The 15,381-nt window shown below is 40.4% G+C and overlaps 1 protein-coding gene across 1 annotated transcript in view; it reads right to left on the bottom strand.

The window, feature by feature from the left end:
- Nucleotides 1-1,815: 1,815 nt before the first annotated feature.
- LOC136709612 (carbohydrate sulfotransferase 8-like) overlaps nucleotides 1,816-15,381 on the bottom strand; it is a 330,333-nt gene continuing 316,767 nt past the window's right edge. Inside the window, exons 3-5 of the mRNA XM_066684986.1 lie at nucleotides 5,202-5,239; nucleotides 3,567-4,100; nucleotides 1,816-3,433 (exon numbers count right to left, since the gene is read on the bottom strand). Coding sequence (XP_066541083.1) covers nucleotides 2,885-3,433; nucleotides 3,567-4,100; nucleotides 5,202-5,239 — 1,121 coding nt within the window. The 3' untranslated portion in view covers nucleotides 1,816-2,884. The remainder of the gene's footprint in view (nucleotides 3,434-3,566; nucleotides 4,101-5,201; nucleotides 5,240-15,381) is intronic.

Below are 15,381 nucleotides of genomic sequence, written 5' to 3' on the forward strand. Positions count from 1 at the left end.
AAATAAAATAAACTTTGATTAATTGCATTTTACTGCATGGTCTGATGCTATTAATCACAGTTCATTGTTTATCTGAAATCACTTCATACCCCCTATGTAGTGCAATACACAAGTCATGGAATTACTGAAGATATTAATAGTGCATTGTATATTTCTAATACAACAAAATGTATAAAAATTTATATGTGGGAATCTGAAATTTACACACTTAAAAATTATGATTCTACAAGGGTTCATTAGTAAAGAAAATGGTTCTTTATATAGAACCCTGAATACTTGAACAAACTTTTGCCTGAAAAGTTCATTTGCATCATGAAGTGGTTCATCAAATTGAAGTAGAGTGTGCTAAATAGTTCTATATAGCACCTTTTTGTGAAGGGTTCTATATGGCACCAAAAAGTATTCCTTTACTGTAAAAAGTGTGGCATCGTAACAATAGAGGTACCATTTTTGGTGGTATAAAGAACCTTTCTCTAAAAGGTGCTATATAGAACCATGTATAGCACATTTTTCATCAAACTGAAGATCTGTCAACCCTTCATGATGCAAATAATCCTTTAATCGTGCAAAAGGTTCTTGAAGTGTTCAGGGTTCTATACTAAACCATTGTACTTACTAAAGAACCCTTGTAGAACCATAATATTTAAGCTGCACGTATACACTTTAGCAGAATAAAATATGTAATTCACCCTATATGGAGTGAGGAACTATTTGCGTATTATTAAGACACAGACATACTGTGTGATGTCAGCATTTCTGAAAATATAATTTTTCTCCATTTTCAGTGACCTATAATGTTATTTTCATATGGACAGGAGGGCAAAAATAAACATGACAGGGCCTTAATCATCTTCCGCCCCTAAAATTACATTTTTTTGTATGTTTAGTCAAGTACCTCTTGCTATTTTTGTTTGTTTGTTTATTTTTGTCTGTATATCTTAGTCCCTGTGATAAGGCTGTCAGTTTAATTATGTCACATTTTTGGATATAATTTACTCCATTTGCATCATCTACTTAGAGATTGATTCTGTAGTGCTCAGCAATTTGGAAGAAGTGATTCAAAATCTGTCCAGTCGGGTATTCCAGAAAGCAGGATTTCTCAGTTAGCCAGTTAACTTAAGCCCAAATTTGTCCAGTCTTCTTCAGCTCTGTTCCTATTAGACAGGCTAGTTGAGCTTAAGTTATTGGCTAAACTGAGAGATCCTCTCCACACAGACAGCAAAAAGTTGGACACTCATCTCAAACCCTGGCTGTAGAAGTTCTTCTAACACAAACCTGAACCAGAAAAAACATGCTGCCTTTTTCTCAGGTGGAGACAGAAACAGAATCAAATAAAGAAATTATTAATTAAAGAAATTAAATAAAGAAATCAATTGAAATAAATCATGACACTATATTTATTAAATGTGTGTTTTTTGTGTGTGTAATATAAATGAACATTTGTATTACTGAGTGATTTTTTTTTATACTATTTCATTGATTTTGCATTATTGCAGACCTTTCCTCCAAACTTGTGTATTCAATCAGAACAGTTATGTCTGCTGTCCAGACATTGTTTTTCTGCTTTTGCAATGAAACTTTGAGGGTAATGTAGGTATTAAGGGATATATATATATATATATATATCCCTGTATATTGCATATATATACACAATTTCTATCTCACTGAACAAAGTGACTAATGCAATAAATGATCCATTATATAAAAGAGTATTAGCCATTTAGATGTCTAATATCCGTTACATTCCCAATTCCCAGTTATGAGAATATTCTGTGCAAGCTGAACTGTGACTTTTTGGATACCAAACTGGCTGGATATACAGTGGTGCATGCTTGTACTAGACAATAGCAACATGTATTATGATATTATAATATTATGTATTATGGTCTACGGGCCCTTACGGCATGATCTGTGGGGGCCAAATCATCTTTAATCAAGATGTAGTTCAACAGTTACAGACAGTACTCCATCAAATGCCATTGTTCTGCATTCACGCCGCCCACATTACAGTTTTGGCTGGATAGTTTTGGTTGTTGGACTATTCACAGTCCATCTGTGACACTAAGGGGTTTAAAAACTCCAACCGCACTGCTGTGTCTGATCCACTCATACCAGCACTACACACACAGACACACCAGGAGGTGGTTGTATAATTATAGCTGAATTTGGGGAGGGGAAGGGTAAAGGAACAGCACTGTATCATCCCTCAACATCCATGACTGAAGTGCCCCTTGAGCACTGTCTGGCAGCCCGCTGCTGTGTGTTTGTGTGTGTCTGTTTGCTATCACAGATGGGTTAAATGCAGAGTATATTATGTCCCCAATGGATTAATAAATGATCACGTTCTTCTTCTTATAAACACCTAAGTCCAAATCTTTAGTCTGGATGAATTAAATCAGACTGACAAAAATCTTGCATCTAAAACTAATTATTGAGAATTGCTGGAGGCATTAATGTAGTATGATGTGTTCTTTTTTGTAGGTCGTTAGTGAGGAAATTTCTTTTTGCCTCATGTGATAGCCAACAGGTTGAGACACAAATGATTTACATATATGAACTAGCTAAAGAATTAATATTATCCTCAAAGCCCCAGTGCAAAATGTAGCAGAATTCAGACACCAAACATATCTGGGCTGATTTGGAATTTGGCAACCTCAGAATTCCAGCAACCAACAACAACTTTAACCTCATAATGTCAACCCTGAAGTCAGTCCTCCTGATGTAATCTGAGTGTGTTATTTGGCGAGAGAATGAAGTGCCGATGTAGTGGAAAGCTTGGAAGTTTGAAACAGTTAGCAGGAATTACTAATATAAACAGTGTATAGCTGGGATGCAGCAGCAGTCTTTTACAGCTTTATACCACATCGGGACCCCGGTGGAGTCTTCAGTACAGGTCTTTGAAAGGTTTGGAGTAGTTGAACATCAGGTAGTCCATGTAGTAAAAGTCATAGGCCCGCTGCCGATCCGAAGCATTAAGCTGTGTGAAGTAGTGCTGCGTAATGTGTGCGGAAGTCCTCGCCGCTTTGGGGTTCCTGTCCTTGAAGGTGGGGAAGGTGAGGTTTCTGGGGGCTCCAGTCCTGTGCAAGAGGAAGTTGGCGTCCTCCTCCATGGTCTCAAACTTGCCAATGAAATCATAGTCCAGCAGACAGGGGCTACAGAGCTGAGTGACTGGCTCCCAGTGGATGTCCATCCCCACTGGCCTGTGGACGTCTAGCAGGTAGCGGATGAATTCCTGGAACGTCACCCCACTCCCTGTCCTCAGCGCTGACTTGGAGGCATTTACCCTGTACCTGGAGATAATAGGCTTGCCAAAGACAGGGTGGTAGTAGGAGTTAGGGCTCTCAAACTTGTCCCTAAAGGCTGACACCAGCCGCTCCATGGGCTCCCGCACAAACAGGACTTTGGTGTAAGTGTCCAGACGCCTGGCAATGCCCTGCCGGGAGAAAGTGGACAATAGGTACTCAGAAAATTGCAGTTTTAAGAGTAGATCAAAAATGTGGACTGGACTCAATTAGGTTGTAGGTTATAAGACCAGCCAAGCACAGACACCAACTCATTCAACATACCTGTCGGTCAAAGCTGTCCAGCCTCTTCAGGTGGTTTCCATAGTGGACGGCATCATGCCCGATGTCTCTGGTGGATGAGGCGATGCCTGAGAGCACCATCAGAACCCGCTTCCAGTTGGAGCAACCAACCTTGGGCACCTCGCAGTAGAGCAGCTTGTAGTGGTCCTCCACGTAGATGCGGCTCACGTGGTGTGGCGTGACTGTGCGTGAGATGTTGCTGCGGTATTTGGCACAGACCTCCTTCATGAGACGACGACGTGCCTCCTGGATCCGTGTGAGACGTCGCCAGCTCTCAGGCAAGGTGTTCGATAGCCAGGGTGAGGTGGAGTTGGACCGGACCAAAGGGTTGGTCTTCAGAAGTTTCCGGTGACGTTTTGTGACACGAGAGCCAGGTGTTGGTCCTGCTCGGTTCCACTCAGATGCGGGAAACTGCATTGGTGAAACGGGGTTATCAGCGCTCGGCTCGTCATGCTTGACTCCTCTGACCACCAGAGCTGCGGCAGCGACATCACTCTCCTGATGAGAGCACAGCTCCTGAGAGAGAGAGAGAGACAGAGAGAGAGAGAGAGAGAGAGATTATACTTAATATAACAGACATCATTGTATTACTGGTATTAATAACTACATAATAAATGTTATTACACTTAATTTAAATATTTATCTTCTATATTATTTTATACTGTGTTACATATGTTATTAATAGGAATAAAAACCTCTCCTAGAAAGGCATTTAACTAGAACATGGCTGTGTGGATTTAATGGCAGTCGCATAACCATTAGATAGGTTAGCTACATTCCAGCGCATCTCAGAGGTATTGGATGGAGCTCCATCACTTAAAAAAAAAACGCCATTCCACTGCTCCATAGTTGATCTTGAATAACAGAGACATGCCGATCTTTGTGCAGACACTAGATGGTGCAATTCCACTAACTCCTGCTTCATACCCACCAGCGCTTCTTTGTACAAAAGGTCAGGATTCTCTCTGAAACACTGTCCAACTTCATGGGAGCTGGGGTGTGATGAGCACATTTAAGCACTGCATCAAATTCCTCAGTGCCTTGGGCAAATATCAATTCTGTTTCTCATTTAAGGTACCATAAAGGCAATGAATTGAATAATCATAAGTGCAGTATTAACCAAAGACTGGCCTTTATGAGAGAGTGACCACTGATTAGGGACTGAAGCCTGTCTGCTGAAACCATATCACTGCTGCTGGACACAGTGTGTGGTCATTTTATTGGAGGAGGAAAGAGGAGGGGGCCGAAATTAGATTTAATGAGGATGAGGTAGTATAAAATGGAGAATAGATTTTAAACCATTTTAAATCATAAGTACAAATTAAGTGTTACAAAAATAAAAGTGACCACTGAGAGGAAGTACAAGATATGTGTTCCTAATAAACTGGTCAGTACATAGAAACGTATGGATGGGTGTTTCTAATAATGTGTTCATTATAGAAAAATAATGGTGAGTGTTTCTAATAAAGTATTGTAGAAACCCCATGTAGAAACATAAACATAAAGGTTTCTCTCTCTCTCTCTCTCTCTCTCACACACACACACACACATACATGCACATGCACACACACATACACAAGTACTCACATACTCTCAGACATTAATGTATTATCTCACCTCTCTTGTCTGCCGAGTCATGCCACTGAACTTGACCCCTGTGTGAGAGAGAGAGTGAGAAGTAGAGAGACAAAAGAGAGGGTTATTAGTATGAAATCCATGCTGCTGAATTAGCGTTTGATGAGAAAGGAAAGCTGTGAGATCAAAGGCTCTGGAAGCTTCTGGAAACTGGGAAGTCTGTTAGCAGCAGATCTATGTTGGGTGAAAGGTACATTAATTACATTCAGTGCGATGGACTTAGCTGAACTAGGCACTATTTCAAATGTGTGCGTGTGTGTGTGTGTGTGTGTGTGTAGAAATCATATGTCATGTTTTAAAAATAAAAAAGTAAAAAGCTGTCATGCTGAGATCTAGGCTTTGGGGTGGTCAGTCCACTGTTCTGGAACACCAATATCTGTGTTTGAATTTTGTGTCCATTTACTTTTTAAAGTCTGGCTACCTTTTCTCCAGCTCCACGTGCTTTCGGACTCATACTGTCAGACCCACAGTGGAAGAATAGACACAGAGCTGTGCATGTTCACATGTGGAGCTTGAACTGATGAAGGTGAAGTCAATTTTCAAGAACAGACTTTGTGTTATTGTATAATTGATTAGACAGTTTATTGTTCATGAACAGATGTTTGTTTACAAACTTAAGGCAAACAAATTTGCATGTGTGTGCTTGCATTAAAAGTGTGTGTGTATGTGCTTCCTCTGCTGCCTGCTTTCACTTTGAATCAGTCGGACCAAGCCAGATGAGATGAGAGGCCACAGCTGCATGCAACACACACACACACACACACACTTTTTTGGTTTCTCTATACTTTGTAGGAATTCCACTGATTTCTGTGTTATCAAGCAATAATGCACACCTTTCATTAAACCTAATCCTAAATTTAACCACAAAATCTGATTCACACACACACATTAAACATATTCAGCTCTAAAGTGGAAAACAATCACAGCTCTAGAGCTCTTCATTCTCAGCCACACACACACACACACACACACACACACACAAACCTGTGTGTCTGTATATTTGTTTTCTTACGTTCATGAGGACTGAGGCGAGAGTTGGGTTTGTGGTGAAAACAGAACATTTACAATTGAAATTTGTGAGCAAAATGGGTCCCCACTCTCGCCTAAGTCCTCGTGAACATAAGAAAACAAATATACAGACACACAGGTGTGTGTATGTGTGTGTGTGTGTGTGTGTGTGGCTGAGAATGAAGAGCTCTAGAGCTGTGATTGTTTTCCACTTTAGAGCTGAATATGTTTAATCTGTCTGGCAGGGTGAGTGTGTGTGTGTATACAAGGAAAATATCATACTGTGGGCCCAAAAACCTGTTTACACACTCAAACTGAGGCGATCTCTCTTACCTCTCTTTCACAAGTAGGCCCTCACAATGTACATTGTTACCTGTGTGTGTATATTTATCCTCTGTTTTGGCTACTTGATTCATTGTGACTGAAATCAACATATGTGGATGACGTTTAGAGAACATTGTGTAGACTATATAGATCTTATAACACACACACACACACACAAACACACACACACACACACACACACACACACTTTATACAACCCCTGAAATATTTCCTGGACTGACAGGCGCAGTTTATACTGCATTATAAAACTAATCGATTCGACTTCTCATAATTCAACTGAAGTCCAGTATGTTCCATTCTTCATGTGAAAGTTTAACAGGCCACTGCTTGATTAAATAAACATACATCTCCACTTTATTCTGTTCAATTAACTTAATGTATTGTGATTAATTGTGCAGCCTTTTAGTCCTAGTTATTGTGTAGGTAATGGAAAGACTACTAGACATTTACTGTGGTAATTCTACTGTTAAGTTGTACAAACACACACACACACATCTCGCTTTTCTGGGCATGTCTTAGCAAGCATGTCATTATTGATTAGGGAGCTTGGTCAGCTGGGTAATTGAAATATCACAAGTGTAATTGCTTCCTGCTCAAAGTGATGTCTCTCTCTCTCTCTCTCTCTCTCTCTCTCTCTCTCTCTCTCTCTCTCTCTCTCTCTTTCTGTGTGTTTGTGGGTATGTGTGTCTGCACTTGTCCACTCTGACACTTGGGACAGAGCTACTACTGCCCACGCACACACACACAAACAAAAACATGACAGTTTTATCAGAATGTAAAATGTAAAAAACATGATCATTATCAAAGCCTTGTTTTTCCATCTTTTCATTTTGCTATCTATTCTACCAGCCCAGACATTTGCTCACAACCCTTTGAATTCATTGACTTACTTCATGTAAATTATATGTAAATATGGCACTGGTAGGCATGGCTTGATTTCATGTTCTGAAGCTGATTCATCGAATGTGCTCAAATATTCATTTGTTTCCATGCCATGTTACAAAGCTGTGTGAATCAGATGGTGAATGATTCATACATAATTCAGTGAGCTCAAATCTGCACTCATTCTTACGCAGTTCTGATGAATAAATGGCAGTGTGTCCAAACCCTAAATGCTTTATTTTGCTGCTTAAATCAGATCACTTGCACTTGCACTGGAAGGTCTAAACTGAATTAGAACTGTAATTTGTTGGAAGTTGTGCAGCTCACTAATACTGTGAATATTAGTAGTGGCAAATATTAGCATGTACACTTTGTCGCTGGCTTGAAGGACACCTAAAAAGAAACTGTTTTGTGTAATTTGACTCTTTGAAATTCTGGAGATTTGCGTTGATGAACTCCAGCGTTGTAAAAGCTATGAATAATTTATGACTCATAAGGTGGAATTTTGTATTTGCTTTGGCTCATTACAGTGCAATGACTGTGGTTGTGGTAGAAGTTTTTCAAGCTTCCAGAGTGTGTGATGTGTGAAAGAGTTTTTAACTGGGCTGATGCGGCTATGTATGGTCAGTGTATGGTAATGAGGACTAGCTGTGATAAACTGCAGTATTACATGCTTATTTTCCAAGGTCTTTGCGCTATGTCAGACCGGAAAATATTCTAATAGGCGTTACAAGGGTCGTTGTCTTTAAAGCTCCAGATCACAGCCATCAAGGCCATAGTGTCTTCTGTGGAGAAAAACAAAATCAAGGCCATGCACACACACACACACAATATATTGTATCTGTGAATTGTGGGTTTGTTACATAGACTTCCATTCATTTTGAGGAGACTTACTATTAACATTCCCTTAAGTACTGCTAGCTTAATCCAAACCCTAACCCTAATCTTAACCCAACCATATAACATGTCTTCACCTTAAAATTTAACGATTTATATTATATTTATATATATGCACCAACATGCAAAATTTGTTTTGGCCTATTGTGATCCATTAAATACACTGTATTTTCTTGCTGTTACTGCAGCAGAAGGCAGCTCTCTTCCTTCACTTCCCTTCCTTCCCTGCAGAGCAAAAGCCTCTCAGCAGGAACCAGGAGGAAAAATTCGGAAAAGCACCAACTCCTTGGCTATGTAGTGTTCTCTAAAGCAGGAGCAGATAGGCAGGGGGTCCAGCTGAGGTGGGCTTTTGGCTCCTGGTGTCGTCTTTTATGCTGAAAACATTCTAAGTTGCACAGTTTCCACAGCTCTGACACACATCTGGTTGAAACTGTGTGCTAATTAGCAGGAGCTTCAACAGCTAGATCAGGTGTGAGCATCTGCTCACTCTATTACAACATAATATAGGCCATACAAAGCCAGTAAAGGGTTTGATATAGCACCAAAAAAAGCATTTTATTGCTATTAAGTGTAAAGCTTATAAGTAAAGAACCATTTTGGTGCTACATAGAGTACTTTTTAAAACGTTTTGACATAGACCCATTTACCATGCAAAGAATCCTTTAAGCATTCAATAGTAATTTGTTAGTTTGTGATTCTAGAACCACTAAGTTTACTGAAGAAACCTTGAAAACCAAAATTTTGGAGAACAAAGAAGTTAGAGTTCCTCAGTTCTGGAAGTTTGATCCAAGTTCCAGGCCAGGTTTTTATAATGACTGACTAGTATGACACTATAACTGGCTAGTGAGGTACATTAACAGTTACTACAGTGCATTCCAGCTGGCCATTTTAAAATCTTGGCCTGGTACTGGGATCCAGGCTCTGGTTTTATAGACTATGTTCTAGATATAGAAACATTGTTGTGAGGATCTGAGTTCAGGATCCAAGCTCATGTCAAAAGTACTGGATGGAGCTCAATCACAGCACAACAATGCTGTTCTAGAAACCAGTACTGGGGACTTCATAGCCCTCCAGCCAACATTTGGCATTCATGTGTGGCTGCTTCCATTCCATTGATCCTTATAGAGGTGTTGTAGATGGATTCTTCTGATGGTATACTTTTCCTCCATCATTAACGAGACACACAGTTTTTCAGTATTCCATTACACATAATCACCTATGGTGAACACAGACGAGATGATGCGAGGTCTCTGATGGAGACGTTGCCACGGTAATGAGGGACGTCACGTTGTCGCTCTTCCATGAGCTGGTCTCGGGAAAGTTTTTTAACAAGCTTAAGGTCAAAGAATGGAATTAGTCTCCTGGCTCTAATTTCCATGGTAACAGTGGCTTCTCATTTGCGGGGACTAGGTGTGTGTCGAGGTGGAAGAAGCTTATTTCTGTGTTTCTTTTGAGCAGAGTTTGTGTGTGTGTGTGTGTGTGTGTGTGTGTGTGTGTGTGTGTGTGAGAGAGAGAGAGAGAGAGAGAGAGAGAGAGAGCTAGAGAGAGAGAGAGATCCTTATACAAATGGACCTCTCAGATGAGTTTGCTGGTCACAGTGAATTACGTGGAGGAGAAGCCAGCTAATTGGCACGTAACTGATTAAGATGCTGGGAAAGCTCTTGACCTGCACCTACACTCCATCCATTTCAGGCTCATTTTGAGGCAATTAACTACAAAAGCCAGGATAGAAAGTGAGATCCAGGAAAGATAAAAGCAGGTGATGTTTTTGTCCTTGTAGTAACCGTGTAATCCAGCCAAAGTGAAATATGTTATGATCTCTTCATCTAAGAGGTAGTGCCTAAGAATCACAATTTAAAGACTAAGAAAGCTACCTTCTGATGATGTACCTTGAAGGTAGGAGGTGTTTTTGAGTTTGTGCTTTGGGGCAGAGCAAGTTGTTTGAAATATTTTCCACTAGCTGCTATCTCTACACAACGAATTATCAGCAAAATTTTACATGAATTTCTTTTCTACTTGGCCACCTTTACTGTTATTTCCACTCATAAAAGACAAGGTTTCTTGGAGCAATAACTGAATGCACCACGTTTCAAAACCAAATTTGAAATCACAGGTAAAATAAGACAAAAATGGCTTAAATAGTATGACTCAATATAATGCACAGGAAATGTAGCTTTGGTTTCAGAATTCTGAACAATTTCATTCACTTTTCAACCAGAGAACTGTCTCCTTTTAATTTATGATGTTTCTGATAACATATGTCTTTTTATTAACCTCTTTATCATTGGGAAAGCACTAGACTTCTTTATAGCCAGTGGTTTTATGATGCATTTATGTAATGCATGCGCAGTATTGTAGTACGACAGACGTTAATGGCTGAGAAAATGGAAACCGATGAGGCTTACAGGTACACTGCATTACTGTATTATAGCTTATTATTTTACAGTCGACAAATCACAGATGAAATGCTAGTTTTCAACCCTAATTCCCCTTAAGGAGAGGAATCGGCTACTGGTGAATGTGGCTGTGCATTTCAGAGCTCAACAGACAGCCGGTGCTGAGTGGAGGGAAAGTGAGATGAATTGAACTGCATTAGTTCCTAATGTGAATTATATGATAAAGGGAAACGTATAAATGAGAAATTAGTGTTTCCTTTCTACCGACAACCTTTCTTCCCAACTCTGATCCACTCGTACTAGAGCAACACACACTAACACACAACCACCACCACCACGTTATATAAAAAATATATATATATGTATAAATGCCGAAGATATTGAAGAAGCCCAGAGTGGTTCAGCACTCATACATACATTTTTTATGTGAACAAAGGCTCCTACAAAAACCAAGTCTTAAAGCACTTGCTGGATCAGAGGCCTCTGCCACTGAGAGTTTTTAAATATTATGATCAACTTTGTGTTAGTAGTGAAGAGGGCAGCTGCCAGGGAGAACCGGCTCAAGGCTAGGCCTTAAAGAGGCCTGAAGCCTGCAGTTGTTATTTTGTAAAACTAGTATACACCTTGGCTTGAACATAATGAAAGCATTGTGGATATTGACATAAAAGATAATAAATATTTAGCCACTTAATATAATCATGTGATTTGGAAATAATGATCAAAGAGTATTGTATATTTGGGAAGGAGGTGTAGACCCCTCCTTAAATATATTAAATATAAAGCATTTTAAACATATTAGCAAAAATGTTTCTTTATGGAATCAAAAGTGGTTCTTCCATGGCATGGCTCAAAGTAACTTTAGTAGCACCTTGATTTTTCAGGGTGCAGGGTGCCTCCAAATTGCTTGTTTGGATAGCCTTTATTAACCTAAAGTGTGTGTCAGAAATCTTCATTTTTTAATTACATTAAGTGAAAGGGGGTGCTTTGGACAAGGTAGTCTGAAAGAAGTCATTGGATATTTATTAGTGGTTCCATTTTGATCATAACATTTGTAGCTCCAAGAAGGAAGACTACTCTCAATAGATCCGCTACATTTGGGGACAGACAGCACTTGTGAAGGTATTTATCCAGATTATCCCCTTGTCAGACTCAATTGTGTTGCCCCTATTCTCTGAACAGTGTTCTGGGGTTTCCCTGTGAGCTTGTTCCTACATTCCCCTGAGTACTGATTACTCTGTAGCTCCATAAAGAGTACAGATCAGATACTAAACAGCCACCGTTCAAGCTGAATGCTAACGGCTAACCTTCACCTTCCCTGGAGTGTACAACATTGACTGCAGCAACAGCACTAAGTCTTATCAGCGTTGCTCTGTGTGTGTGTGTGTGTGGGTGTGTGTGGCATCAGAGGTGGCACTCCGGGGGTCTGCCAGCTCTCACAAGCAAAGGTTGTTAAGGAGAGAGAGGGAGGGAAAGAGAGACTCTATGAAGCATCCAGCTACAGTGTTACACTGACCGCTGACCGGAGATTAGGGCCAGGCCACTGGAGCGTTTTCCTTGAGATGGGATTACTGCCCAATCTCGATTGATTTCCTGTCACTGTCCAGTCTGTAGTACAAACCTGTTTCTGTTCGGTTAGTGGACAAAGCCCTTAGTGACGGCTGGTTAAAACTACATCTCTCTGCTGGACTGAGCTTCAGCTGACCTTGTTTCTACCCCACACAAAGGCATCCGTCAGCTAACAAAACAGGACAAGCAGTTAGTGCTCTCCTCTAAGCGTCTTAAGCCCCAATGACTTCACTGGCATTTGTGTGGGGAAGAAACAAGAATGAGGAGGGAAAAGGCATCTATCTGTAAACTAACAAAACAGATTTAGCAGCTATAGTGCTTTCCTACAAGTGTGTTGAGTTTTTGTGCCATTATTTCAGTGGCCTTGTTTCTACAAACCAGCTGAAAAATTAAAAAAAACAAATAGTAAGAGGCCACCACAGAGGGACAACAAATATACAAATATAATGCCCAGAATATAAAGACACTGTTTCAATGTACCTTCCTATGTTTCATTCATTACTCAGTGTAACACAACTGGGCAGTTAGTGCTCTCCTGCGGCGGTGCTCCCAAGCCAGGTTAAGCTTGGTCAAGGAGCACTTTCAGCATAAAATCTGTGTCATACAAAGTAAAATGTCAGGACAAGGATCTGGGTTGGTCTACTGTGATGACCCTTGCAGGAGCAGCCAAAAGTAGAATGAAAACATTAACACTTTGATTGCCAACAATAAGATAGCTGGAGGACAACTTAGTTTATGTTTACATTCTGTGAAGCATGTCAGTTTTGGATGCTAATGTGGGGGTCTTTTGTATTGATGTGTTTTCCATACAGGATGTAAATCATCACTGTGCCATAATGTGTTTACCACATACAATTCTAACAGCATGCTATACCCTGACCAACCATAATATTATGACAAAATCCTTCTTTATACACTCACAATCCTTTTTGTCAGCTTCGCTGACCAGACAGGATCACTTTGTAGTTCTACAATTACAGACTGTAATTCATCTCTTGCTTTGTATACTTTGTTTGCTCCTTTTCACCCTGTTCTTGAATGGTAAGGACCCCTACAGAGCAGATACGATTTGGGTGGTGGATCATTCTCAGTGCTTCAGTGACAATGGCATGGTGGTGGGTTAATGTGTGTAGTTTTACGAATGGGTCAGACACAGCAGTGCTTCTCTATTTTTTAAACATGGTGTGCACTCACTGTCCACTCTGTTAGATACACATATGTCATTGGTCAACCTTGTTGATGCAAAGTCAGAGTATCTTTTTGCTGCAAAGTTTGTGTTGGTTGTCCTCTAGTCCTCATCAGTGGACAAAGGATACTGTCCACAGGATGCTGTTGGCTGGATATTGTTGGTAGGTGGACTATTCTCAGTCCAGATGTGACACTGAGAGCTTTAAAAACTCCAGCAGCACTGCTATTTCTGACCCACTCGTATCTATGTAATACACAATAAAACACCATGTAAGGGTCACTCCAACATTGAAAATGATCCACCACCCTAATAATACAAGCTCTGTGGGGGTCCTGACCATTGAAGAACAGGGTGAAAGAGAGAAAAGCATGTAGAGCAAGATATGGACTACAGTCTGTAATTGTAGAACTACAAATAGCTCCTGTATGGTAAGTGGAGCTGAAGGAATGGACCGAGATTGTAGAAACAAGGAGGTGGTCACAATTCTATGGTTGATTGGTGTATGTAATGCAAGGGATGTAATAGTCAGTAATGGTCAATAAGGGTCACTAGTGATCAATAAATCAAATCAAATTAAATCAAATTTATTTATATAGCGGTTTTCACAACTGATGTTGTCACAAAGCAGCTTCACAGAATTCCAGTAAGACTAAGATTTGACATGAAATGTAAAAACAAATGTAAAACCCTCAAGTGAGCAAGCCAGGGGCGACAGTGGCAAGGAAAAACTCCCCCAGCTGAGGAAGAAACCTTGGGAGGAACCAAGGCTCACAAGCGGTGACCCATCCTCCTCTGGTCAATCTACTGGTGATGATAGTTAGTAGTCCATGAGAACTTCAGTGTAGGGACAGCTTCAAGGCACTTGGTGGTTGCTGGAGCGTGGGCAGCTGGTCTGAAGCGTGGAGGAGGATCTCGACAGTCATCCATCAGTGTCCAGACAGACAGGTGGGCAGTTGTTTACTCGGAAAGATGTAAAGGGATGGAATTAGTTTTGAACTGTTTTGTGTTTGTAAAGTAGAAAATATGAAAATTTCCAGAGTGTGGCTAATGACTCCGGCAGATCTGACTATGACAGCTTTAACTAAAAGGAGAGAACCAGAAGGACACACAGACACGGGAGCATCCTGAAACACTGGCATCCGTCCGCTTCACCGTCAACAAACCTGAGTGACCGCGAGAAGCGGCGAGACGACAGCACCAGCGTCTCAGTTTACTATAATTCCCTGTGTCCATGGATCTGCCGCCTTTATCTATGGGGGAGCATTAGCTACCAAAAGATAAACTAAACAGATGTGTTTTTAGCCTAGATTTGAAGATTGCGACTGTGTCTAATAATAGGGCTGTCCCTGTGATTCCAACCATGTTTTCTAACCTTTCTATGAGAATATTGTGGTCTATTGTATCGAAGGCTGCACTTAGGTCAAGAAGCACCAACAGGGAAACGTGGCCTTGATCAGAGGCAAGAAGAAGATCATTTGTTATCTTGACTAGAGCTGTCTCTGTACTATGATGTTGCCTGAATCCAGATTGGAATTTTTCATATATATGATTCTTATGTAGATATGAACTAAGTTGTTGGGCCACAGCTCTTTCTAAGATCTTGGACAGAAATGGCAAATTAGAAATAGGCCTGTAATTAGAGAGTGTACTAGCATCAAGATTTGGTTTCTTGATCATAGGATTAATAACTGCTAGTTTAAAAGCTTTGGGTACATGGCCCAGACTAAGGGATGAGTTTACTACAGTTAAAAGAGGATCAATAATAGCTGGTAGTACTTCTTTGAGCAACTTTGTGGGAATTGCATCAAGTGTGCAAGTTGTACAGTTTGCGGAGGTGATAATCTTCTCTAATTGTGGGAGTGGGTAAAAGGTTTCAAGT

Source organism: Hoplias malabaricus, chromosome 11 (genome assembly GCF_029633855.1).
Source record: "Hoplias malabaricus isolate fHopMal1 chromosome 11, fHopMal1.hap1, whole genome shotgun sequence".
NCBI lineage: Eukaryota > Metazoa > Chordata > Actinopteri > Characiformes > Erythrinidae > Hoplias > Hoplias malabaricus.